Consider the following 23,450-nt stretch of genomic DNA (forward strand, 5'->3'; position numbering starts at 1 on the left):
TCCAAAAAAAACCCCCGAGTACAATGTCATGCAAAAAATAAACAAAAAGAGACCGAATCCACTGGTAACAGCAAATACACAGAATTACTGGAGTCTCAGGCACAAGGAACAGTAAATAGAAGAGATCTGGCTTGGAGACACTTTCTTCATGAGATTTCTCATTTCTTCCCTCAAATTCCCCATTAAGAGGGCAAAACAAATCCAAAAAACCTACTTGTTCGTTGTTGTTTTGTATGTTTGTTTTTGAGGTTTCCTCCTTCCTTTCTTCATTTTTTCTCCCCATAAAGCTTTGGGGCTATTTGCCAAAAAAGCAGCTTTACCCAAAACAGATTCTGCCACAAACACTGTTGTTCGAACTGTAATATTTCTCCTTCTTAACAAGATTTTCCTCTTCCGCTTCCAGCCCCCATCCCCACGCGCTGCCCAGACCCCGCACCGCGCACCTCCCGGGATGCTCACCGGCACGAGAAGGCACCACGCACAGGCAGGCAACCACTTTTCCAGTATTTCCCCCCCGCACTGGCTCCATTTTTCCTTTTCGAACTTGGCCAGTTCCAGTGTCAATGCACAAAAACACGTCTCAGAGCTGCACAGTAGTTTCTTGTGAGATGCACCCAGGCTCACCTACTCGTGCCAGCAGATCGGTCATCTGCTGGCAAGCCCCAGATTTGGCAGTAGACGAACCTCGAAAGCTTCAGCAACATTTTGAGGTCATGCAGCCAGTTATTCTGGGTATCATGCTTTATTTGGAAAAAACCCAAACAAATCACCAAAAAAAAAAAAATCCAAAAGAAGTGTTCAGGGCTTCGTGGAGTCACACTGTCTCATAAAGGTCTCCCCAGCTGAGAGCTGCACAACCATGGAAAGCTGCAATAATCCCAAATGGTGGCACCAGCACATTTCAAGGCAAGGACCACGGTCCTGATGTGTTCGTACCGTGTCCGTGCAGTCAACTCTCCAAACATCCCACCTTTCCAACGTCTCCAGCTACACAGGGGCTTGACAAAAGTGACGTTTTCCTGCTCACGAAAACAAAAACAAGCATGCACCATCACACAAAGCTACCATTCCCACCTGTTAAAAGTGCACCAACAGGATTAAAAGTACTAAAGGCATGTGAACCGGCAGCTATGACCCAAACAAAAATTTTAAAAAGGCCCAAAACCTAAAGATGTTTTAAATTCCTTAAATAAGAAACAAAGCTCGTGAAATTTAGCCACAGTTTCCTGGTTTTGACTTAAAGATTTAAAAAACACCCTGGGCTTTATACAAACAACATTCCATAAATTGGAACACAAGAAATGTTAATTAACTTCCAGAGAGATTAATTCCCTACTGTGGGATCCAAAATAGGCACTGAGGAACCTGCTGCACTTCTGAGACCAACTGTACACTGGAGGGAAGGAAAAGGGGAAAAATAAACCAAACCAAAACACCAAGCTGCAAACAATTACATTGAAAGGCAGTGTACAAACATGCCAATATCTGGAAATTGGCAGGGTGATGTTTTTCGTCCATAAGGACATGCTCCTTCACCCTGCCTTGAGTGGTTTTGGGCAGGGAGGACAGTAAGCAGCATGCAGGGGCTCAGCAGAAAGCCAGGACTAGCCAGGGCCACCCAGAAGTCCTAGGTGACATGGACAGAAGGTTTACTTTTGCTTCCCTTGCTTTGACAACAAAACCCATGCAACTCCAAGCAGCTGCCAAGGGCAGGGTTTCCTTCCCACCCTGCAAAGGCAGCTCAGACTTTGGACCAGAGCATCAGCTCCTTCTCTTCTTCCTCCTGCTGCCCTGTGTGCCACCAGCCACCCGCACCGCAGCACCCAGCGCCACCTGTCCCCAGGGTCCCCGTTCGGGGTAGGAGTAAAACTGAGCTAAAGCTCTGCACCGAGGAGAAATACTCCATTTTCTCCATTTGCAAGAGTATTGCTTGCTTGGGTTCTTTTTTTTAGGGCAGGAGTTACAACCGCTGGTAATTGAAACTATAAACAAGAAAAGATGGAAAGCTTTAAAGGTTCAGGTATAGCAAAGTCCAGCTATAATCTAAGAGTCGAGTCATGCCAGGAAATCAGACACCCTCTCCTGCCTCTGCACAACGCATGCCCGAGTCCCACCTGCCCTTGCCAGGGCACTGCCAGCCCAGAGGGTCCTGCTGGCACCCAGGGCACCGAAGGGCATCGTCCCTCCATCCCCTATCTGGGCCACACACAAACTTCACTTCTGTGCAGGCAGAGACAAATCCTCCCCGAAACACAGAAACACAATGCCATTATTGCTTTTGGTCTGGCCACCCAGCTCCCTCGGGTCCCACTTGATGTATGGGCAGTTGCAGCCAGTGTTTCACATCACTTTGGCTCGCTGAGGACCAACTCCAAGTGCCTTCACTCCCCAAATCCCCCGTTATTCCATACACACCATGGCCTTTCTGCAAGACCTGAGTAACCAGCCTGACCTGCAAGCAGAGGCAAGGTCCGCAAAGCACCTCTGACAGCATCACACCATTTCTCAAACTCACTGGTACGCAAAGTCCTTCAACAAAAGTCCCCCTACCAGCCTTAGCTCAGCCCCAGGACGAGCATTCAGCAGCTTGGGGACGTCAGCTCCCTGTACAAAGCAACAGTTGTGCAATACCAGGAAAAACAGAGCCCAGGCATGGCAAGAATCATTCACTCGTAGGAAGTTTCCCACCACCTAGAGAAATACTTGCTCCAGCAGCCTTGAAGTCTTTATTTTTCCCCCTCTTTTTCCCCTCTTTGCAATTCACTATTTTCCATTTCTCCGTGCAGCAACCAAGCCAACCAAACCCACCCAAGTCCCCTACAAATAGACCCCAACTACGAGACCTTCCCCTTGCAGGACGGGGCTGCTCCCCACATGGCGACATCCTGCTGCCCCTCGCAGGAATGGGGCAGACAATTAGCCTTAATCCTCGTTAGTTCTGCACGTTTCCTTCAAATCCTGTTACCGCATTGCTGGGTGCACTGGAGCGCGGGCCGGCCAGCCTCCGCCGCGGCGGTGACGGTGACCCCGCGGTGCCTCCTGGCTCCTGACCCGCCAGAGCCGCTCCGGTCCCAAGGGCTACAACGCTCCCGGACTCATTTATCTCCAGTGATTAGCTCTTAATCAGGAAGGAAGATGTGAACGAAGGGTGCAGATGAAAAGACAAAAGGGGGAGAGGGTTAAGTAGGGAAAAAAAAAAAAAAAAATCCTTCAAGCAAAGGTTCCCCTTTGCTGCTTTAGGAGAAAACTACAAAAACTTTGTCCAAAAGCAGCGTTTGAAGTCTAGCTACTTTCATATTTATAACGTTTGAGTCACTCCAGAAAACCTCCGCCAAAGCAGACCGAGTTGGACTACTACATTCATTTATTTTGGAAGTTTATCCAAGCCTTTGGTTAAAGATAAACAACGTGCCTGGATGTGAGAGAACATCAGAGCTGAGCTGCCGGAGCAGCAGGGAGCTTCCACCCCCTTTGATAGCACCAGGGCACGAGATGGTATCAGCACAACCCAAAATGTACTTACTCCTTCCTGGAGAGGCACAGCAAAAGCACTGGGAAGCTATTGCTTGTCCTTGGGAGGCATTCTTGCCGTAACTGATACTATGCAAATGATTCAGCTTAGAAACCTCAGGCACCATCAAGGCATTTAGACCTGACTCATTAATGGCCAACGGTTAATAGAATGGAGCTATAATTCCTCTGTCTGGGGGCTCAGAGGTGTTTCAGCCAAATCTGTAAAAATATATATATATTACAGCTGCTCCACTGATCTGTTACTGAAGGCAGGAAGCCCTTTCCAGTCCAAAACATCCTAAAAATCAAAAGTAAAACCAGACTTTACAGGTCTCTACTGCTTCCCAAAGACAATAAGTGCATCGGTATTCCTACACCTGTTTCCAACAGGCACACGGGAAAAAAAAAAAGTGGTCATTAACTTGTCTTAATGCTCACTATTCTTTAACATGCCCAAGGAAAATCCTCCACAAAACAAAACTTTTAAAGAGCGTAATTCTCTCAAGAGCGGCACCTGCATGTCAAGACTACAAATTAGTCTTTGCAGCCTGACACCCCCCTTTCAATTTAAAGTTGAAGGCAACAACAACACACCAAAAAACAGGGTCTGTCTTGTGAAAAGCCAATCTGAAAACACATGGTTAACATATTGCCAAATTTGAGACACACCCTAAAAGAGCGACAATGCGAACTTTTGGGACTTCAAATAAACAAATTTGAACTAATCAGTCTGGAAAGTCTGTTTTCTATTTGTGGCTTTGGGTTTGCTGTTTTATGTTTCTTTTTTTGTCTTCGCTGTTTGTTTGCTTTCAATTACCCGGGCCCCTCCTTATCCCAACCTCTGAAGCCGCCTGTGCCGGCCGGGAGGCAGGCAGCAACACGCCAGCGTCGTGCAACTGCAAATGGGAGCTGGAGGATGCTCCTTCTCCAAAAACCCACCGGTTTTGCACCCAAATGAGCTTCTTTTCGGTGCGTCCACCCCACGGCAAGGGTATGGCATTGGCAGTTTGGTGTCCTCTCCTCTGGAGCGCGGACCATTTGCTGTTTCACAGGTCATCAGGAGGTAGCAAGCAAAGCTTACCAGATGTGGGTTTTATCACCTCAAGTGGAACTACTACTTTTCTTTATGGGAACCCTGGTTTTTAAGGTTTTATCAGATCACTGCGATCACAAAAAGCTTCACTTACATGCTCAAAAGCTCCTATAAAACCTCTGGTTCAAGGTTTATTTGGTCTAGGTGGTTTTCAACTTGGAGGAATGACTTGCAGACACACAAGTAATTTGTCCCATAAGCTTCAGCTGACCAGGCGTTCACTGCGCTTGAACCGCGTCTCCCTTCTGAGCAAAATTCCATCAACTCACTGACCAAAAGATGTTCTTTTAAGAATATTTTTTAAAAGAGAGAGAAAAAAAAAAAAAGACCTTGCAGCAAAAAGGAAGTTTCAATTACTTTGTGAAATCAAGCAGAAAAATTAAGATCCAAGCAAACTTTATTAGCTCTGACAAGCAAATGCTGATGCTTTTGTTTCCGATGTGTGCAAAACTTTTACTAAGAAGGGGGAGGTGTGTGTGGTTTTGGGTTTGCTTTTTTTTTCCCCTCTCTCCTTTTTAAGCCACAGAAATATGCTTTATTTTTTTTTTTTTTAAACAACATGCTTTGCTACAACTGGGTTTTGTAAAGATATCCAAACGAAGGAACAGGCACAGAGCTATCACAAAGCAGCTGATTCTTCTCTAAGCATCCACCAACATTTCCATGTGTCAATAGTACTTCACAACCACATCCATCTATGTAAAAGCCCACATTAATAAGCCCTTTCCCTGCCTGCAGAGCTTGCCAAGCACAGTAACAGCCCAGATAACGTAAGAATTTAGAGCAGGTTAAGAGCCTCCGAAAAATGATACACAAAAGGCCAGATTTTCAAATGCATTTCACATCCATGCTTTTTTTTTTCCTCCAAGGTAGTTTGGCTCTTATGAAGCATTTCATATTCGGTTTGTGGTCTGCGGTCTGGGGACAACTGGAAGGGTCCATGGAAACACACACATAGGCAGTGGTCTAACGCGGGCGCTGCAGGGGGCTGTTGGCCTCCCTGGAAGTTAATTTTTTGAAGGCTCACAAATTAAGACAGTTCAGAAGAGCTCCACTGCCCACTGCCCTGCTCAGCCCTACACAGCTCCTGCTGAACAAACCGTCTCCTCCACCAGAAACCCCCACCAGCTACCAGATCCCCAAGGGCTGGGGGGCTGCAAGTTGATGGAACAGGTATTTTTTCCCCCCTGCTCAAGGACCAAAAAGTCTCATTTGCTTAGAAAATAAAATTCAGTCCAAGAGAAAGTCCTGGGCAGACATAAATGAGACTTCAGTTATAAGCGGAAAGTTTTCCACAAGACGTTTTCACAGCAACACGGAGACCGTTCTGGCACCAAAGGGAAGGCGAAGCACCCGCACTGCTCCATGCTTACGGCTCCCTGGTTGTCCCCCCAGTTTTGCTCAATGCAAAGCCCTCTCCACGGCAAGCCAGACCCACAGCTTCTCCCAATTTGGGGCCAAATGTTTCAGCCAAGAATTCCCACTGCTGAGCAGTTTTTCCAGAACAGGAGTCTGGAGGAGCCACTACCATCAACGCAGAGATGCTTTTCCAGAGCATCACAGCCACAATTCAACGTTGAGTTTATCTGCAGGAACCTGCACTTCATCTCACTACACAGATGCATGCTGCAAACACCCAGTCAAGCAGCAGGTTTGTGGCACATTGCACTTTTCAGCCTTGCTCACAAAAACATGCTAAGGCTTTTCTTGCTTCATCAGTGACCCCAGCACTGCTGCCAGCCCCTCGGTCCAGCCTTCCTGGGAGGGAACCACAGGTGATGCTGCTCTGCCCCACGTCTTCCCTCTGCTCACAACTGTAGAAACAATTTTCCAATTTCAGCTGGAGCAGAAAGAGGCACCAATTAAAGGGGTTTCAGAAATAATTAGCTCGCATCAATCTGATGCAAGCCATGGTTGGGGAAACGAGCCCCGATGAAGGGCTCTAGGAGGGACAGCCAGCAGAGCTTGATCTCCCAGCAACTCTTGCATTGCGGCTGGAGGACCAAGGCATGCCCGAGTGCTTCCCAGCTCACCCCCTCCCACAGACAGAGCTACCGGGGGCCAGCAGGACACAAGATGGGCACTCTGTGCCTATCAGGTCCTGGCTTGTAAAGCCATCAGAAGAAAGGCTGCATAGGAAATTAATGAGCAATCTGTGTATATGATATTGTGGGTGGGGGAAAAAAAAAAATCATCTGCTCCTGTCTCCTGTCTGTAGCAGAACACCACAATTTGATAGGACTTTCCAATTTTTAAGGTTAAAAAAAACTCACACCATGTGTTATTGCAAAAGGCAGGAAAGAACACATTGCTCAAATGGGATGCCAAGCACTGAAAACAAATAGGTGGGTCAGATTTAAATCTAAACAGGTCCACTGCACATCCATCCTAGGGCCACTGTTTATAAGCAGAGAAAGGCAACTTTATACACAAAGATCACACACTAGCAGTTCCTGGCCATTCCCAGGATGAAAAGCTGCTTTTCAGCTGAACTTTCTGAGAACTGTTCATGTAAGTCAGTCAAACCTCCAAAAACGCACACGGCTGAGCCTGAAACATCACATGGAGAAAGGCAAATAAGCAGCACAACAGGAGACCGGGGAAGTCCAGTGCCAAAAACCCAAGGTGTAACTTTCCCAAAACCTTTGAAATGCCCCTGAAATTGGGCCGCCATGCACAGCTAGGAGCCAGGGAGGGAAGAGAGAAACTGGGGGTGGAAATCCTTCCTCCAGCAAGTGGCACAGCCCTGGGCTTAGCACTCCGGAAAAAAAAAAGGGGGGGGCAGGGAGCAGACTCCTTTCCAGGCTGTGGAGAAGCAGGAGGCACCAGCCCCAGCTCTGCCTCACGCTGGGCACGGCAGCAGGACACCCGCCAGGAGACGATACGGTGGCAGAGCCCGACGCCGGCATTGCTGCATCCTCACTCAGGAACATCTACTGGGAGCAGTGGCGCTGGGACAGGAGCGCAGCCCCCAGCACCGGTGGCAGTCTGAACCATCACCTACACCTCCCACGTCTCAGCTTTATCTCCCCTTCAACAAGCCACCTCTGAGCTAAGACTACAGCTGAGTTCATAAATAAGATTTTTACCTGAAAAATGTGCTTTTAAGCCTTTGCCTGCTACTCCCACCAAGCTTTACTTTTTTTTTTTTTTAAAAAAAAACCAGCCTGGGCATCTGTTGCAGAAGCCACCCAGCTCACACAAGCAAAGCACTGTGCTCAGCCAGCAAAACGCGACCTACGTCCAAAAACCCATCCCGCTGCTGGAACAGACTCCCAATGTATTCCCCAGGTCTGGAATCAGCAGCCTGCCAGTATTTGTGGAAAAGGCGAGGCTGAGTAGTTTAATCTACCCTGGAAGAGGCAAGGCAGAGGGGGTGGGAGAGAGGGGTGAAAGGATTAAGATAGGGGTATCACAGAATTAAAAATTCCTCCTTTGCCCCCCTCCAGGACACCCTATCTACCCCTCTCCCCTCCACAGCTGTGAACACCAGCCTTATCTGCAGCAGGTTCACACGGGCACTCCTCCTCCTCCCATTAGCATAGATAAATCTCAGCATCTTTTCAACAATTTGCAAGCCAGCTTCCACACCACCAAGTCTGAGCAAAATCCTCCCAGGAGGGACAGCAGCACCCCAGATGAAGGATGCAACTGCAGAGGACAACCGCCCACAGGGAGCACAGGAGGCCACTTCAGCCTTTAAAACAATCCTTTTGGTTTTCCTACCCTTCTTTCAAACACATTTAATTGCTTGGGGAGAGCAACACCTCAGCGAGGAGCCAGCGGTGGCAGCTGCAGCAGGAACGGGGCTGTGCTGCTCTGCACAGGAACATTGCGTGTCTCCTTCCCACATCTGAGGTGGCTTTGTCCATCCCTCACGTTGTATGGCTCATGCCGCCTGTGCAAGCCGAACCACCCAGGCCCTGCCTCTGCTTTTGCTGAAACCCTTCCCTAGCCTAGAAAGGGGCTCGAAGCTTGGATCACCCCTGCAGCGACCAGCAAACCCTACACCCATCCAGGCAGGCCTCCTCCCCTCCAGCCAACGCGGGGTCACATTTTCTTCGGTATTTTGGAAAAAGCAAGTTTGGGAAACCTCAAGCTGGGGTATCACAGAGACTTTCCACCTGCAGACCCGAATTTTGATCCCTCTCATGCACAGCAGCTGGCCTTGAGCAAACAGCTGCCCCAGCACGGTGCCCTCCGCTTCAGCAGAGGAAAAACAACACTCCTGGCTGAAAGCACCTTATCATACCAGGGGACAATTGCATCCAGGATTTAACGGTAGGCATTGAATGGGTTTATTTTGTCTTTTTAAGCATGGCCCTGAGCAACCTAGGGGGAGAAGTGAGTGCAAACAGGACCTTTGCCATCCACCTCCCAGGCAGTACCATCCAAAACCCACTGGCAGGAAGGTAATCAGCCCCCAGCATGCTATGAGCCCCAGGGAAAGGATGGTCAATTAGAAGGATGGGAGGCATTTACCAGTTGTGTTACTCCTGCCACCACTGCAGTGCAATCTCAGCACCCTCAACTAGCAAACACACTACAAAAAGTTGGGGGAGAGATGGGCAGTCCCCACGGCAGACAGGCACAGAGCAACGTGTGCAGGGCTGAGACAAGGCTTTGTCACGGGCTGCCGTCAGTGGCATTCCCACGTGGGCCGGGTGTCTCCAGTGGGTGACTGGGCTGTGACCAGAGCAGCTTCCCACCATGCGGATGAGCCTGTTCTGCAGATGCACCAGGATAAAAGAGGCCAAGAAGCACCACAGCTAAGTGGCAAGGGGCCACGGTGGTTCAAATCCACGGGGCCGGGGCACAACCAAAGGGATAAACACAGGAACAAGGCAAAAAGTACATGGAGGGGAAAGAACCAGGAGCCAGCACCTCTCATGAAAGCCCAAGCGCTGACCATGACCAGGTTTTGCAAGCTTTCATCCAGTGCAGGCAGACATCAGCATCTGCCCACAAGTCAAGACTTTCTGTATTTTTTTTTTAAAGAAGGAGAAAAAAAAAAAAAAGAAAAAAGAAAAAAACTTTCCCACCTTTCCCATCCTTCAACACCAAAGGGAGAGGCAGGGATGGGTGAAGTGTAGCCTTCCAGCCTGGACATTGTGGGACAAAAGCCCAAGCTGATACTGAAACCTTGAAGCTTCATCCGAGCCCCCATGTAAGAACATTTTAAAGACTGCCACAGGCTTCGGGACTGCCCCCCTCCTGCTCTGATGCTATTTTCAAACAATGACATTTTTTCCAAAACAAAGTGTTTTGCAATCCTTGAGCAATCCTTTCCTTTTCCAATAAAAAAAGTGAAATTCTCTTCATTCTCTGCCGGTCGAGACGCACAACCACAGGCACAACCACCATCTCCAAATCCACCCACCCCGCAGACGGCCACGTCAGAGCCCTCTCCCCAGGCTCCGGTGCTGGGCTGGCACCAGGCAGGTCTTGCTGCACCACAAGCTGCTTGCAGACAATTGAGGAAAAGTTAAATTTTAACTTGAAACTCCTTCCCTAAACAGCTTGACTTGCCTTCTGAACCCAGCTCCTGTAATTGAGGGATTTCACTTAATCTATTTAACTTCCAAGTGCGCTTGTTCTGCTCTAACTTGTTTCCTCAAAAAGAAATCGCTTAACGTCTCAGAATATTATAATATATATATTACCAAAAAGCCATAGAGCCAAAGATGACCTATTTCTCACAGCAATACAAGTATTTCCAGATCCTAACGAAGGCACAGGAAAAGTAGCCCTACATCAAAATGTAACCGAAGCCAATAAAGAGATTTGCGCTGAAATAAATTAGTATGAATCAAATCCTAAGAAAGCGGATTTCATGGCACAATCCTCCTATGTTAACTGCCCGGTAGCCTCCCAAACCGCCAGTCCAAAGGCAACATACAGTAAAATTAACATTCTGTGGTCACTCAAACGCACATCTGGTGCAAAGGCTCACACTTGAAAATAAAAACCCATTGAAAACATTTCTGGAAATGCTTCGCAGTTTAAAAACAACACCCAGGGACTAACTGGGACTGAGCCATTTAATCCCAGAGGACACATGGGTGGCTCCGTTGCACATCCCCAGACCCAGCTGGGAGAACACAAGGGGTTAAAACTCACGGTGGGGCTCATGCAACGGGAGCATGAAGGGTCTATTTAAAAAGAAGAATTAGAAATACGGAATTTTGCCAGTTTTTACCCCTGATAAATCCGCATTCCAGTCTGTCAGCTATCTTGTTATCCCCAGAGCTGCTGAAGTGTCTTTGGCTGTAACTATGCATGACTCCAGCTTTGAGTAATGGAAATAAAGTATGTGTGTTGCGACTGCAGCGTTCCTTTCCCAACCCCAGAAAAAGAAAAATGCAAAGCGGGAGGAGATCCTAGAGCAGGCCAGGGATTTTGTACGGATAAGTCAGAAAGCTGCTTGCACCCTACACAGGCTGCCCACCCCGCCAAACCTGCCTGGGGAAGGATGCCTAGAAGTTTTAAAGGAGATGCCAAGTTCTAGCCCAATATGGCAGTTTTTTATTGTCCGCAATAACAAACAAATAAATACTCTTTCGGATTCACAAGTCCAGTTTAGCTGGCAATTCATACGCAGCAAACATTTGGAAGCAGTATTGTAAAATTAAACAAAGCTATCATTTACAGGAAACCCTGCCTCGAGTACAAATTATAGAGTTGTTAAGTTTATCTGGCAATGCCTTGCCCCTGAGTGCTATATAATTATTCCTAAATCTTTCAGGAAAGAATGCAAATATTTTAAAGCCGTAATTCATTGACAAAGAGGAAGTCTCATTTAACCTTTTGTGCATATTTTGATACCTAGGAATTAACCCCTACTCGCCACAACTATTTTTCAGCATCCCATTGAGTTGGCTGGTTGGCAAGCAGACTCATCCCTGGGTTTGGGCTGACGGGGAGCACCAGGCTCTCCTGGCATCCTCGCACGCTCACAGACGGCGTCTTCAGCGCAGCTTTGGGGCTGTTCTGGAGCAGAACCGTGCCAGCCCGGCTGCTCCCCGCGCAGGAGCCTTCCCGGTAAGGGAGGTGTCAGGCTGCTGAAAAGACTGGCTGTTCTTGCGGGGGTTACGGCAAAAGAGTGGTATAAAGGAGCCTTTAATAAAGCGTGGAGCCGAGTTACGCGGGGTTTTGCTGGCTAGGTGCCTGCCACCGGGATCTCCGCGACCCTTTGGCAGGCCAGATACAACAGGGCAGAAACAGCTCTTCAAGCCTCCTCTACCCACCAAGCCGCAGCTCTCCAGCCAGTCCCAATTAACTCACGCTAATTAGCAGAAGCCACACGACCCAGAGCAGCGTTACCCTCCCCAGCCCAAGAAACTAAAAAGAGTTCTGTTTTGCAAAGGAGGAGGTCAACTCATCCTCTGCCCAGGCCGTCCCTCCAGCAGCTGAACCCTTCATCTACCACTGGCAGCAAATGATTTGGGGTATGTTTCTAAAGAAATGGTCGCTTGTAGCCGAAGGGGAGAGGGTGTGCATCCCCAGGGACAGGCAAGCGGCATTTGTAAAGCCACACGTGCAGCTGGCCACCCTCCTGACCAGCACCCCCTGCCCAGCGGGGACCCGTCCTGCGCCAGCCATGGCTTTGCCATCGGGGCTGCTCCAGAGCCATAACGCACCCGCCGCTAAGCTAAAGAGGAACAAAAAAACAAACAAAAAAAACCCACTGAAAAAAAAAAAAGAAAAACCCAAACACCCACACAAACACCACACAACAAAAGACACACAACCTTACCTTTTCAAAAGGTAGTGCTCACGCTATTGTTTTCTCCTCCCAATGCCATGATTTATTAAATAAGAGCTCAGCGGTGCGTGTGATTCCCCCGGCACCGCTGCGCAGATGGCGGGATGCTGCGGGATGCTGCGGGATGCTGCGGGATGCTGCGGGATGCTGCGGGATGCTGCGGGATGCTGCGGGAGGCAGGCGCTGGCAGCCTGTCCTACAGCAACATCACCAGCCACAGTTCCTCAGACATGAGAAGCAAATGCAAACCGTACCAAGGTTAGGCTGCAGCAGTTAATCCAGTAGTTTTGTATACATGAAAAATACCCACGATGTATGTTGACTGTCACAGATTAGTGCTTCTGATGCAGTGGATCTCAGAGGCAAAAGGACCTGTTATCTTCTTCCCCATGGAAGCAGGTCAGCGGATTCCCTTCCTTGCCAATAGCTAAAACCAAGAGTTCAGTACAAAGACAAGCACAGTACTGAGAAATCACCCAAAATGGATTAAAAACCAACTCTGCTAAGATGCTGTGATGCTCCAAACCACCACGATGCTCCAAACCACTACCTGGGTCTTTCAGAAGGTGCCCTGGTGATACAAGCCCCCTTCGCTTCCTCTCCTTTGCAATGACAAGTTGCGAGCTTTCTTCCACACCTGGAGCCAGAGAAGGGAGGCCAGGCCAGGCTTAAAGCCCTCGCACCGCCCTCCTTGCCCAGACACCGCGCTTGGGGGGCAGGAGCACGTAAAACCAAACAGCAACTGCTTGCACTAGAAGAAAGCAATCTCACTATCAGAGCTAATGAAAGCAAACCACAATTATTATGTAAACAGCACTGAATCATTAGCAGATGCTATCAAAGCCATTTTTCCCCCCACCAAGAAGAAAAGCATACAGTTCTATGGCACCTTCAGCTCCATCTCCGAACCGAGCCAAAACTGAGGAGGGAAGCCTGTTTGTTTTCCTCCAGCCCAAACCAAACCAGTGGCACCGCTCTGGCCTCTGATCTGCACACTGGCCGCTTGCTCCTGGTGCCTCTGCCCTGGCACGGGGACATTGTCACCGATGCCTTGACAGCCCGTCCTGCACCCTGTGCTCCACAACGTGCCAGCCACCACACTTTAGAAACCCAAAGGCTGGCAGATATGCGGGGGGGAAATAAAAAAAATCTGCCCCATACCACACAGAGAAAGATAAAATCCTCCCGGGTGACCACACATACCTGGCAAGGGAATTGCTCTCCATCAGACTTCTAACTGTGCTGGTTTCTTTGGTCACATAAATGCCCTGTCCTCCCATGGGAATGGGCCAAGGAAAGCCAGGGAGGGTGCAGGAGGTTATTTTTCCCCCTTATTGCTATTATGCAAAGTCCCTTTCTATCACAAATTTTTTGCCAATAGCACCCACTGGAGCTGGGTGAAGCTGCTTGCTCTTTCATCTTCCCGAGGACAAAGTTACCTTTAAAACAAACAAGCAAGCAAGCTCCCTTGTAAAGGGGATACTGCCAGCCAGTTGGCTATAAAGACACTCCAACAAGATCCTCATGTTTGTAGGAGAAGCAAAAAGCTGCATTTTAGCCCAGTAAAAATCCTGGCTCCTCCTTTATGTTCCAAGAACACTGAATCAAAACAGGCTCCACTCTTTAAAAAGGGGAGAGTACAAAGCAAAAAGTCTGTATTAAGACCCATGTAATCTTTTTAAAACACCATTATTAGAACCTGTAGCACCAGCCAAGAATGATTTATCACCTCCTGTCATCGCAGCCTGCAACACAGAGCTTTTTATACCAAACTGTCAATGCTACCCAGCTAAAGCCCCAGCTCATAATTTCTTAAAGCTGGCCCTCTGCTGCCTGCAAATCCCCAAAACCCCGAGGATTTGGGGGTCCAGGGCACGGCTGCTCCTCCACCAGAGCTGCTGCCGGGGGACCGGCCACGCCGGGCGATGTGACCGGGCGATGTGACCCAGCGCTGCGCATCCAGCACGGGCCCTCCGGAGCCACGCAGCATCACGGCGCGTCAATGTGCGACGATAGTACATCTCAACATAGGTAAACAAGTCACTGATGGTTATTTCGGCTTCCTTCAAAACGAAAGTCAGCAGGCCGTAAAGGTTTTAACTACTTTTTCCAATGTGAGCACATCCCTTCGAGGGACGCACCACAAGGTGCCTGGTTTTCACAGGGTGAGCGGTCAGAGCCCTCTGAAAACCAGACACCCTGACATTTGGGGTTTTCCTGTGAAGTTGTCACTCTAACACACCCCAAATCACCAGTAATTTCTAGAATAGCACTACAAACCACAAGAGGTTAAACTGAATGCACATTACTTAAACTAACCTAAGTGTGACCCCTGGAAAGGAACAGCTATTGGATGTTGTGGTTCTGTAGAAACTCAATTACCAAAGCCAATTTCCTATAAGCATTTTAAAAAAAGAGGAAGAAAAAAAAAAAAAGGCAGCAACAATGCTGACAATGTGTAAGGGCCACATATTTTCACCTCCTGAAAGCTGCAGCCTCGCCTGTATAAGAGCAGTTCCTATTCCCACAAAAATGTTGAAACATATTTTAAACATTTCATCATTGTTTGCTCCCATCTGAATTTGCTTAAAATCCAGACAATTCTCAGCTTCTAAGCTGGAAACACTAAGAGAAATACTCTTTCAAAATCCTTTGCTCAGGGCGGCTTCTCTTTGCTGACCATGTACCTTTCCTACACCAAAACCAGGAGAGAGAAGTCCCTCACAGGGAACTCACATGTCCAAGTCCATCAACCACCGATTGCATAAACCACAGAATATACAAGTAGAAAGACTGGAAACTTTTTTTTTCTTAAGAGGTGAACAACAACAAAAAGTATTTGAAAGAGTGCTTTTTTTGAGGGGGGCAAGAAGAGAAATCAGGCAATGCTGGGGAAAGAGGTACTACAACCCTAATTTCACATTAAAATCAACATTTGGGAGCCCTTAAAAAAGACTGATCCCACCCAGTACGTACCCCTCTGTGCACTTTTCAAGCATCATCTCCATGCTTTCAAGCACCACACTTTGCCCTGAGGTGATGCTCTTGGGGGCCACCGGCCCTTCCCCATCCCATCCCTCTTCCCGTGGGGACAGAGACATGCTGGACCACAAGGCACAAACCAGTGGGGAAGACGCCTGCACCAGCCATGGCTGTTTGCAAACAGAAAAGCCATCCTAAGAAAACCATCGTAGCCACATCGTCACAGGGGCAAAGCCTGGTGACATCCCACGTGGCTGCCACCAGCCCCATGCACATAAAGCCTCTGACACCACCTCACCGGCTCCTCTCTTCCCAACACACTGTTTTTATCCGAGTGCCTTTCCCGGACCAGAAGGGTGCAAACAAGAAGAAAATCCCTCGGAACAAACATGGTGCTTCAGCTGCAGCCTCGGCAGGGCTGCACGGCCAAAGAAAAATACAGACGGCCCAAAAAACTCTGCTAGAAAGGCAAAATAGTTTCATGAAACACTAAGGAAAAGTCTTTAACAAACCAGGAAGCAGGGTTACAACAAAGTCATTCTCTTCTAATTGAAATACTTGGCAATTAAAAAAAAAAAATACAAGCAGTAGCTTTCTTCCTGGGATGCACAAACCCCAGCTGACAGTACAAACTGCCCCTTCCAGGGCACTGGAGCTGTTTGCTGCAGGGCATCTTGGACCACACAAGGTAATTTAGGGAGCAAGGGGGAAATTTAAGAGTTTTCCTGGGCCCTCGCATTGCTTAGCAATGGGAGAAGGAAGTTATCTTCATAATCTCAAAAGAAAGAGAAAGCCGGAGGAATTTGAAGAATGTGAGGAGGTTATTGCCCTGGAGACGGCAGCCCGCTCTCAGCCCAGGCTGCCGGGGAGGAGACACACACCCTGACCTCTTCAGCTAAGAAGAATGTCCTTGCCAAAAAAAAAAAGGCAATTAATCAGGTCCCAGAGGGTCGCTACTCTTCTGGAAGGAGGTGAAGGATGGAATAATCCTGATGCTCCATCCTGGTGCTGCCCAAACCTGCAGTTTGGGGAGGAGAACAGGCGGGAAATGTGAAGGATTGAGCCCATGCAACTCAACACACACATAGGTACATCCATAGAAGTCCCATGGTGAGCACTTCTCTACTTATCAGGGGAACAGCTAAGGGAATGGAGACGAGAACCACAAGTCTGACACCTCTCGAGAAGCACTGACATTCCTTCTCCATCCACACAGGCTCTGGGGTGCCCCCAGGGTTGGCAATCCATTGCACATCACCATGATGGTGGGATCTGCACGAGCCAACACCACGGTGCAGGCTGAGAGGATGGACACCACCATCCCAAATAACCCAGAACTCTTCCAGCCTCCTGACAAAGGTCCCAGCCCTGCTGACCAGATGCTACCTGCACATCCAAGACAGAAGATGCTTGTGTGGGACCTTGTCCCATCAGAGCCATCTCACATCTCCTGCTCCCCTGCAGCTGTGATGCTTCAGCCTGAACTTCATGGGTCCACCAATATCAAGGATAAATACCACAGCTGACGGGAGAGGCAGAGATCCGAGGCAAACCCAGCGCCTCGCTGCCACGCTGGCCTTGCTCTGGTGCCATTTCAGTTAGAATAAAAAGCCTGTTGACATACGAAAGCCACAGAAAATCTCCCTGAAACTACAAAACAGTACTGAAAACATTGTGCAGCTCTGGCCTTCTGCACAATGTACACACTTCAATTCAGCCTTTTAAAAAACAGCTACATGTCTAAGGAAACATCTGATAATTAAGGCAATTTTAACAATAGATAATAATTTGACTATGAATTGCATGGAATGTAATGACTGCTTATTCTGGCAGAAAAAACAGAACTTTCTATGAAGTGTCTGCCAAGGAAAATGATACTCCCACTCAGCCCAGACCACTGCAAGCAGTTGCTGCTAACCACATGCTTCACGCTGCCGGCTGCTAAGACACGGCGCGCTGCTGCAGTCGAACAAAACCCCGCGCTGCAGATTTACAGGGAGAAAGCAGAGTCCCGGGCAAGCAGCGGCCAGAGCCGTCAGTCGGCCAGGAGCCACCGCCGGGTCTCGCCAACGCTCACCAAGCCAGCCGGCCACCAGCGCCGGCCACCCGGCTGCTCGCCGGCGCTCTGCGGGTGACTTGCACCCTGCCAGCTCCCCCCGCCCACTGTTTCCAGTTGCTAAATGACATTAGAAGCAGCTAAAAATACTTCAAGCGATTCTCTCATTTACTTTTCCATGTCAGCACTTGCGTTAGCCACGAGGATGTTCTCTGACGGTCACATCCCCACCCGCGGGTGGTCAACCACCCTGCCCACCAAGGACCACTGTCTTCGCTGGACAAGAGCCACTGCAAACAGCTGCAGCTGGTGGCCAGGTAGCTACACACCTTGAAACAGCTGGTGAGGAGTACCAGGCATTATCTGGTGCTTCTCATATCCCCAAAATCCCAGGAGCTGTCTTGTGCAGACCGACTGCAACAGGCTCAGCAGTGCCAGACAACACAAGTAACACAGACCTGGACGAGATCCAGAAACCGTTTCTCAGTTGGAACACGCCGCGTGGAAGAGCGACGCATGAAAAACTGAGAAAGCATTTGCTGAAGTTTATATGTAAACCAGCAGTGCCAACAAAGCAGGCTTCCGGACCGACCAAGGCGGCACACCTGGGTGATGCATCGGTGACGGGACCCAGCTGGCAACCATCAACACAACGGGGACAAGCGAGCAGCAGGACATCAGGGCACAGAACCAAAGTTACTTTGGGCAAAATCCCATTAGTCCAAAAACCAAGGGCCAAGTGATTTCCCCTGTCATGGTGAAATAATCATTCTTCATAGCTCCTGACAAATAAATGCAGCCATTGGTTTAAATACAAAGGTTACAGTGAGCATCTTTACTAAGACTGAACACAGAGTGCTTGCGCCCAGCTCCCTGCAAAGGCTCCAGGCTCGCTCTGTGCTCCCCAACAGGGCATCTTTCGCTCAAGCCTGTCCCCATGCCACCACAAAATCAGGAGAGCAGTGCCAGCCAGGGAAGGTATATACACTTCTGCAGGAAATTCACAGGTTAACTGATAATGCTTTCCACAAACAGGCAAGTTTGGTGTCCCCCCCCACTTTTCAATCCGGGAAAAGAAACATCTATTTCTTCCAATTAGCAGGAAAAGGGAAGGAATTTCCATCCATTTAACACCTGAGAGCAAGAAGGAGCCTCTTGAAAGAAACGTTGGGGTTTTTTGTTTTTAAATCACAGCCACCTACCGTGGGTCTCCACATGCCACCGACACCCGATCACTTTGCATTTCCTTCTGCAGCCACACCAGGCCAACCAGTGTAAGTGGCCCCTGCAGATGGTCACCCCCAGGGAGTTCTGCTCCATCACCACCACAACCCCGAGACACCTGGGGGTTCAATAAGGAATGACACTTTGCAGGTAGCTTTCGAACAAAGTGAGTCACTACAGGCTGTAGGACCGAGACCTTCCCGAGATGCGCTCTTTCCTTAGGAAACTTTTAAAGTAATCTTAAAACCAGTCACAGGCTGGCGCTCTTCCCAAGCCACCTACTATCTAGGCATTATCAAGAGTCAAGTTTCACAAACCCTCTACATCAGCTCTACGCAAGCACTGATCTCTCCAGCAACAGCAGCAAGATTGCATCTCACCATTGCCATGTGCTTTGCAACATTTACATCACAGGGCAATAGGTGCAGAAGCTATTAGAGATCACTTAAATACAAGGCAGCACCAAAGAACTACGACTTACAAGCAGCTTCTATGCAGATTTACAGGAGCAGTATCTCTTTACACCTCTAACACCAAGTTAACATAAAAGGAAACAATTTCTATACGCTTCACACTACAAGTAACACGTTATATACCTCTTACCAAGGAAGCAACGAGTTGACGAGCTGCGCACTTTTCAGAAATGCTTATGAACTTCAGCAAGATATAATCTTCCATTTATGTATATTCTAATTAGGTCCTAAAAAAATATTATATTGAACTCCTGGGTAATTATGGACAAGGAACAGCTTTTTAATGTAACTGAAATAGCAGTGATACAGATAAAAAGATTGCTGGAATAGGCATTTCCTTGAAAGAGGGAAAAAAAAAAAAGTTGGACATACCTAGTGCTCCAGAAGAAAATAAATGCAGCAAAGAAATCCACGTGAGATGCTGCTAATCCCCTGAACAACCCCCCATGTCCATCCAACGAGGATGAGCTTCACTTGCTGTCACGCAGCCGGTGCAGGGGCACAGCTGCCCACGCTGCTGCGCTGCTTCACTTCGACAAAGCATTTCGTACGACCAGTAATCCCTGCTCGGACAGCAAAGAAGTCACGACACTTACAGAAACTGATTTACCACAGCTTTCAGGACAACTTTTTGGAAAGGTGCTAGGAAGCCTCTGTCTGTGCACTGTGATCTAAAGCAGTTCTGTAAGAGAGTGGGAGAAAAAAAGCACAATCCACCAAACTGGTACAAAAATCCAAAGAAGAACTTGATGGACTTAGGACCTAAGTTCATGCCAATAATAACCACATTTCTTACATTATCCCATCAGCATCAAAGCCTGCTGAACCCTCTGGTGAGCAGAGAGGTACTACCAAGCAGAAATCACCAGTTGCCACCATCACCCCAGTGGGATACTCGTCCAAACACACAGCTCTTTCCCACACACATTTATCTCGTTCCCACTGATTAGCCAGGCTCCCAGGCAACTGCCTTCCCAATTCACTTACCCAGCTGAAGGACAACACACCGCTATCACCTGAAACGCCAACTGAAATCAAAAGGTTTGGCAAGTGACTCATGTTTTGAGACACAATACACACCGCAGACTTTTCGCCCTGGTGTCAGACTTCAGCCTGCAGCGTTATCACGGGTGGCGTTTCCCACCCAGCTCACAGCACACTGTTCTCTGTGTTGACCCTGCAAAGCCGCTGGCAGATGAAGCACCGCACACTCAGAAAGTTAAAAACCAGGAGTGGGACAAGTGGTTCCCATCTGCATACACCAGCTGAGCAGCACAAGAGGGGATCCGGAGCCTATGAACAGTGACGCACACTAAAACCACGTGCATTTGCCGGGGAAATGTGAAACTGCAGCAGGTGTAGCAGCCCACTCCAGGTTTAATTTTAAGTCACACTTGAGGTACACCGCACTTTAAAGCTATATACAGGGCATCTCCTTTAAAGACTGCCACCATCCTCTCCGAAACACCCTGCAGAGCAGGACGACATTTAAAACATAAGTTTGCAAGACCTGTTGCTTTCCAAGCGAGGCCAGACAGACTCCCCATGCCCCTGGAACAGCGACATAACCCAGCCGATATTTTCAGCATGTCATTGTGGAAAGCCCTCCTTTTGTCAAATAATCTTACCTTGCTCATCACATTTCTCTGACCCCGTATTTCAAAAGCACAAGGTCAAACCAACAACCGCTTTAAAGCCTCAAATGGAAGCCCTGTCACCGTGACCTACTCCCAAGATCCTCCAAAGCCCACCAAGTCATTTCAAACAACAATATATTAAATAAGGACTGGGCCAAGCCTTCCAGACATATGAGGAAGCCTGCTCACGTCCTGATCCTACACCGAGGAGGGCTGGACTCAAATCAAATCCAAGCCTACTTATTAGAGACCACTTTACAAAGCAGGGAGGGTAAAGAGGAGAGAGTATTTTAACTGCAGCCAGTCAGACGTTTCTCATTAAAATATTTCTTGGAGAAGTAAACGGACCAGCAATTTTATTCAAACAGATGTAGGCTAAACGCATATCATTAGTCTGACAATATAAAAGCACAACCAACTGAAATCATTTTAGTTTTGTCAGTGAAAAGGATAATGTATGCATATCTGGAGGGCACACCAGTGGTAAAGATTACCCCCAGCTTCTATCTTAGCCGTCTCAAGGTATTTACTTGGGGTCTGTCTGTGTTGTGACAGTGTCCTAGACTGAAATGAATGCCTCTAACACTCCACATTTTTGAGCCATTCAGTCATGCATTTTTGTTATTGTTGAAAGTAGTGCGAAATTGCAGTGCATGAGCTGGAGTCCTTGGTGGTCTCCGAGGATTCCAGCTAAAAAGGCACTTCCTTTGTTCCGCGGAGAATGCGGTCCAGTAGGTCATTCAGAAGGGGAAATAAAAGCAGCGGCCCTGGGAGGGAGATGAAGGATGAAACAAAAAGAATAAAATGTTTTGGGTGTGAGCACATTAGCTACCATTTCCTACTGCTGCCGGCTGTGAGCACTCTGGTCCCCTGGATGCACAAGTACCTCCGGACGAAGGTGGAGGGAAGACAGAGAAAAAAAAAAATAATAATAAAAAAAAGATAAAGCATTTCTCTGTTTCTCCGTCCCCTCACCAGCAGGCCGCCGGGACAGCGGCACCTGGGGCGGGACGGGGCCGCCCGCCGCCGGGGCGAAAGGCAGCCCAAGGGCAGGCAGCGCCCGCCCCGCCGCCGCGCAAAGCGCCGGCCGAGCGGCGGGGAGCGGAGCCGGCAACAGGCGCGGTCCCGCCCGCTACCCCGGCACGGCGGGGCCGAGCGCGCCGGGCTCCGGGCAGCCGCGCCGCGATAAGCGCCGAGCTGCGGGGAGGAGAACCGAGCCGAGTGCTGGGGCGCCCAGCCGGGCAGCGCGCCCCGCTCCGGGCCGTGCCCCGCGCTGCGGGCGGAGCCGCGCCGGGGAGAGCCGGGCGCGCACCCCGGACTCCGCCGGCCCGGGCCGAGCACGGACAAAGGCGGCGGCGATGGTCGCGACTCACCGCTGATCTCGTGGCTGGGCGCTTCGCTCTGGCTGAAGCCCTTGGCGGCGTAGAGCCTCCGCACTTCAGAGCAACTTTTGGCGCGGGGCTCGGCGGCCAGCAGCAGCGGCAGGCTGAGGGCGGCTAAAGTGCAGAGGAGGGGCGGCAGGCAGCCGCGCCGCCGCGGCATGGTGCGGGCGGGCAGGGGCCGCCGGGGCCGGGCGAGAACGCCCCGAGGCCGGAGCCGGCCCTCCGCCGAGCCTGCCCCGCCGCGCCGCGCAGGAGCCGCGCCCGCCGCCGTGCACCCCGCTCCGCTGCGGCTCCGCTCCGCTGGCCCGGCGTGCGGCGGCGCTCTGCAAACTTGGCCCGGCAGGAAGCACATGGGGTGGTGGAGGAGGAGGAGGAGGAGGGAGGCGGGGAGGGCGTCAGCCAAGCAGGATCGCGCAGGGCCAGGACAAGCCTCTGCAGCCCCCGGGAAAATCGGGAGCTGGGATCCGCCCGCCCAGCGAGGCGGAGCGGAGGCCGGGGCTGCCCGCCCGCCCCCTCCGCCGCCCGCCTGGCCCCGAGCGGGCGCCCCCTCCCCGGGACGCGCCCCGCTGTGCCCGCCGCCTGCGGGGAGCCCGGCCCGGGACCGCCGCCCCAGGGTCTGCCCGCAGCCAAGTCCCCGCCAGCTCGGGGACTCCGAGCTCTCCGCCTCCCTGCAGGGCTGGCCCCAGCCTGGAGCCGGGTCTGAGCATCCCCCGGCCGTGGGGAGTTCTCACCCGGCATCCAGGCTCCCATCCATCCCCCACTCTGAAGTGCCCCACAAGGGAAAGAGAAATTCCCTGGTAGGGGTTGGAAAGGGCTGGGTTGGCTGTTCTTCCTCAGCTGGAGCTGTGGATTGTTCAGCTCTGCTCCAGGTGTAATAGGTTCACTGAGCTGATGAATTTTGACATCGCTGTGACAGGTTTGAACTATGTGCATGAAAGACTCGTCAAAACTGGTTTTTACACTGATCTTCTGTTTCCAAGAGTTCAGCGAGGCAGAGGCCTCAGGAATACAGACACCAAAATGCTCCAGCCACCTTTCCGCCTTCATACCCTGGCCCAGCACACAGACACATGCATAAATGTAAACAAGCCCCACTAAAACCTTGAACCAGGGATTTCAGCCCAATGATTTCTGCTTGCTTCTCTTTACTGAAAATCACAGAAATAGTACTGCAAGAATGACAGGCGCGGTCATAATTTCACGGAGCTGTAATGTCACTTAAAGGGTCTGCTTAAGGAGACCTTGTTCCCTGTCTGGCATGGTGAGGTCTCAGTGTCCATGTCCCAGGGTGCGGATACTGTGCCGGCAGCTCTGTCCTGCTGCAG

At 49.9% G+C, this 23,450-nt stretch overlaps 1 protein-coding gene across 1 annotated transcript in view; it reads right to left on the reverse strand.

Annotated features, from left to right (window-relative positions):
* GPC4 (glypican 4) overlaps nucleotides 1-22,492 on the reverse strand; it is a 67,298-nt gene extending 44,806 nt beyond the window's left edge. The window contains exon 1 of the mRNA XM_065643449.1: nucleotides 22,117-22,492. Coding sequence (XP_065499521.1) covers nucleotides 22,117-22,477 — 361 coding nt within the window. The 5' untranslated portion in view covers nucleotides 22,478-22,492. The remainder of the gene's footprint in view (nucleotides 1-22,116) is intronic.
* Nucleotides 22,493-23,450: the final 958 nt, after the last annotated feature.

The sequence above is a fragment of the Caloenas nicobarica genome, chromosome 12 (genome assembly GCF_036013445.1).
Source record: "Caloenas nicobarica isolate bCalNic1 chromosome 12, bCalNic1.hap1, whole genome shotgun sequence".
Taxonomy (NCBI): domain Eukaryota; kingdom Metazoa; phylum Chordata; class Aves; order Columbiformes; family Columbidae; genus Caloenas; species Caloenas nicobarica.